Source organism: Chironomus tepperi, unplaced genomic scaffold (genome assembly GCF_022539635.2).
Source record: "Chironomus tepperi strain 1889 unplaced genomic scaffold, CSIRO-AGI_Ctep_v1 contig_391, whole genome shotgun sequence".
Lineage (NCBI taxonomy): Eukaryota > Metazoa > Arthropoda > Insecta > Diptera > Chironomidae > Chironomus > Chironomus tepperi.
In genome coordinates, this window is record NW_027226513.1 from 27,539 (window position 1) to 31,815 (window position 4,277).

Consider the following 4,277-nt stretch of genomic DNA (forward strand, 5'->3'; position numbering starts at 1 on the left):
TTTTGAGAAATTTAGATTAAAATTTCAATTCAAATACATTTTAATTATTCGCACGGAAGTCAATACGCATGGTTTAATCTCCGAACTTATCTTGAAGTCGATACTTGAAATTAATCGAAGGTTCTCAAGTTTAAATGAGTTAAGATAGCTTATGGGCTTGGACGCAAATAAAATGGAAGAAAAATTCACACTTAGTAATTGAGATATTTTATGAATTATTGCATTAATTAAAGCACTAATCATAGCAAATTATATACCAAAAATGATGGTTTTATGAATTTTTACAATAATAACTATCAAAAGTGATACTTTAAAGTCCAACTAAGGAGTAATATGCCTTTAACTTCAAATTACTGAGTGTGAATTTCGAAACGGCCATGCCCTTATGTAATTTAAAATAGGGGATTCCATGGTGATTCCCGAAATTAAAAATAACTGAATTATCAATCACATATCGGTGAAATTTATTAATTTATTATTTCTGCAAGATACTGCAATCAAGATTATGATAATTTTAGAATGAAATGTATAAAAACAATGAAAAATTAAGGAGCACCATTCAGTGGCAGTTAAGCGTTTAATAAAAAGTATTGATAAACCTAAAAGTGTGAAAATGAGAGTTAAGTTATTAATATTAATTGTGCTAGTGAATTATCGCTCAAGTTTCGGTCAAACTTTAAGTTGTAATTACACAATAAGTGCTACCAATGGCTACCAATGTAGCTTAACAATTCAAAACCCAAACGGATTAAACAATTTCACATCAATTAATGGAACACATTTAGCTGGAAAAACAGACAGTGATGTTTTATATATTACTAGAAGTTCAGGCTCTACAACTAATGTCCCGTCAATAATCTGTGATCGTTTTCAAAATTTAACTACAATTAAACTTGGTTCGAGTAATATCCAAAATATAGATGAAAAGGCCTTCAAGAACTGTAAAAATCTTAAAAGCTTAACTTTAAGCGGTAATAAAATATCAAAAATTGATGAAAATGCATTCGTTGAAAATTTGGAATTATTGTATATCACCCTAAACGTAAATCAGTTGACTCAAGTATCCGAAAATTTATTCAGAAATCAACATAACCTAAATGAGTTGCGTTTGTGCAGCAGTCCATTGCCAGATTTGCCCAAAAATATTTTTAATTCTCTCCAAATGTTAAACATATTGCACCTTGAATCAAACAAGTTAAAAGATCTAAGAGCTGAATGGTTTTTGCCCCTTATTAACCTGAAAACATTGTTATTACAAAACAACGTGATTGAGGAACTTCCAAGAAATATTTTCATATCTTTAAAGAATCTAACTAGTTTAACCATGAACAGCAATAAGCTTAAGGTGATCCATTCTGATTCATTTCGAGGTGCACCTAATCTTAAAACAATAGGCTTTCAAAGTAATCAAATTAGTGCAATTGATGAAAAATTCATTGATGCTACTGGAGTACAGATTTTAGATATGCAGGGTAATACATGTGCAAATCAACTTATCAACGATAATTCGACCACAAGGGTAACAATGAGGACGGAATTACAGAACTGCTTTAAAAATTTTGATGACTTATTACTAGGTAAGATCATAAGCATGTCCTCTGTGACCTATATAAACCACTAGTGCTTACCACAAACCTTTATCTTTTATTATTACTGATTAAACCTTTATGATGTAATTTTACCTTCACAGAAAGAGTCCGCAGACTTGAAGAAGCTGAAATAAGCTTTAATGACATAATCCAAGGTGTCAGAGAACAGAATCAGCAGCTAACTCTAACTGTGGATGAATTAAACAACAAGGTTACCAATATGACATCCGAAAATGATAAAATTCGCTCAGAAATGCAAAACATCACTAAAGACAATCAAGAAATGCGGGAAAATCTAGAAACTAAAATCGAGGATCTTACTAAGGAGAATGCGGACCAAAATGCAATTATAAAGGACCAAGTTAAACAATTTGAACAATTTCGTAATGCAACAGAAGAAGCATTCAAGAGGCAAGAAGAAGCGCTTAAAAATTTGGAAAATGAGCTGTTAATATGGACAACTCGTCCGTGCTCATGTATTTAATTAGAATTATATTCATTAAAATTGTTAATCAATTTATATTAAATGTATTGGGTTATTATGTATTATTGGTGATTTGGTAATATGTATTCATGGTATAAAATTAAATAAAAATTGTATATCCATATTATTGTGTATTAGAACATTTGCTTAATCGTCACAAATGACAAAGGTACCGCTAAGGAAGTTTTAAGCCGTATGGTTGCCAAATTTAGGCGGTTTTCATTTACTAAAGCTTCTAAAGTTCCGTAACGGAGCTTTCTTCATTTGTGCTGTTCAGGATCAATTACTTACTTACTTAATTACCGGAACCAAGCTCCGACTTGGAGCCTTTGTTATTACAGAAGCTCTATGAGCACCATATGACTCTATTGCTGGTCACACCCCAAAGCTTGCAAGCTTTCGGGAGCTGTCAGTAAGCTGTCAGCTTGCCAGGATCAACAGACACCAAAAAAATATTTTTAACAACTATTCAGTCAGCTCCTAAAACTAATTAAGCAATAATTAAATAAATAAAATCTAAACAAACACAGTCATGAATGTCATTATCTCATCGCTTAAAATTCCACACAAACATCCATTAATTTCATCTTTATACATTTTAATAATGAACAAAATAAATATTAAGCAATAATAATAACAATAATAATGGCAATAATGATAGCAGAACTACGCTTATAAATCTTCCACCAACAAAACAGCCAAGCATGTAAGAAGAAATCAAATGAAAAGGCAATAAAAAAAAGTGCAAAAAAGAGATGAAAAAAAAAAATCCCATTTAACAAATTAATTTATTTCCATTCATGTGTGCACAGAACAACAGCAACAACATCGGGTCAGAAAACGAGATGAAGAGTAAAAAAAAATATCTTTATTACTTTATGAGCATATAAACGATATCTTAAATGATATTGCAATATATGAGCAGTTTTTTTTGCATTGCAAATATGCGCGAAGACTTACTTGACTCGACACCCATTTAACAGCGGAGATACGGAGGTAAGTGGATGTATGCTTGTAGGGTGTCCATTTACTGTTGAATCTTAAAAATTTGAGTATCATTGTTGCTTTATATTCTTGAGTATGCTTTAAAAATGCTCAACTAGCTTCGCTCGAACTAGTAATAGCTTGTGTTACTTCGCTCGGCCAAGGAAAACCTCACATTACATCACTTGACCTGAAAACTGCTTAATTCACTTCGCTCGACTTAAAAAAAGCTCAATTTACTTCGCTCGACCTGAAAAAAGTTCAATTTTTTCGCTCGACTTAGCAAAAGCTCATATTACTTCGCTCAATCTAGAAAAAGTTCATATTTCTTCGCTCGACTTAGGAAAAGCTCCTATTACTTCACTCGATCTGAAAAAAGCTCAATTTACTTCGCTCGATCTGAAAAAAGCTCAATTTATTTCGCTCGACTTAGGAAAAGCTCAATTTACTTTGTTTGATCTGAAAAAAGCTCATATTACTTCGCTCGACCTGAAAAAAGCTCAATTTACTTCGCTCGACTTGAAAAAAGCTCAATTTACTTCGCTCGATCTGAAAAAAGCTCAATTTATTTCGCTCGACTTAGGAAAAGCTCAATTTACTTTGTTCGATCTGAAAAAAGCTCATATTACTTCGCTCGACCTGAAAAAAGCTCAATTTACTTCGCTCGACTTGAAAAAAGCTCAATTTACTTCGCTCGACCTGAAAAAAGCTTACTCAACCTCACTCAAAATAACCAAAATTCAGCTCACTTTACTCTCCTTACACCTATGGACACCCCACTCTCCAACCAACCAGTTCTCGCTGAAATTAAATGAATGGCAATGGAATAAAAGTATTGATAAAAATTGCCAGCCATAACTCTAACCTACGCTGGTCATATATTTTAACTTGCCCATTTTTTTTATTCCTTCCAATCTTCTTCTTCTTCTTTTCCTTGTTATTATACATCCAGCCATAGCCATTGCCTTCTCTGCAACTTTCGCATTTGGCAATTTATGTCCTGAGTTGAATGTCGGCAAAACGTATAATTTGTTTTAATTTATTGTTTTTTATGTCGAGCGCAATATTTTTTCATTGCTGTTTGTTTCATATAGCCGCAGTATGCTCGCACTAGCTTGCTCGCGTATGTATAGCCATTGACATACATGTTGTTTGTACATACGTTTATTTTTTTTGTATACACACAGACATATTTTATGGTTGAGTACACTAAACTGGTA

At 32.5% G+C, this 4,277-nt stretch overlaps 1 protein-coding gene across 1 annotated transcript; it reads left to right on the plus strand.

Annotated features, from left to right (window-relative positions):
- The first annotated feature begins 576 nt into the window (after positions 1–576).
- Positions 577–2,151, plus strand: LOC139096437 (leucine-rich repeat-containing protein 15-like). Its single transcript, XM_070648150.1, has 2 exons — positions 577–1,577; positions 1,691–2,151. Exons 1-2 carry the CDS (start codon positions 614–616, stop codon positions 2,071–2,073), a joined length of 1,347 nt encoding a protein of 448 aa, XP_070504251.1. The 5' UTR covers positions 577–613; the 3' UTR covers positions 2,074–2,151.
- The last annotated feature ends 2,126 nt before the right edge of the window (positions 2,152–4,277 follow it).

Coding starts and splice junctions, on each gene's coding strand:
- LOC139096437 (XM_070648150.1), top strand. CDS start 614: ATGAGAGTTAAGTTATTAATATTAATTGTGCTAGTGAATTATCGCTCA. Junction 1,578..1,690: donor TTTTGATGACTTATTACTAG/GTAAGATCATAA, acceptor TTACCTTCACAG/AAAGAGTCCGCAGACTTGAA.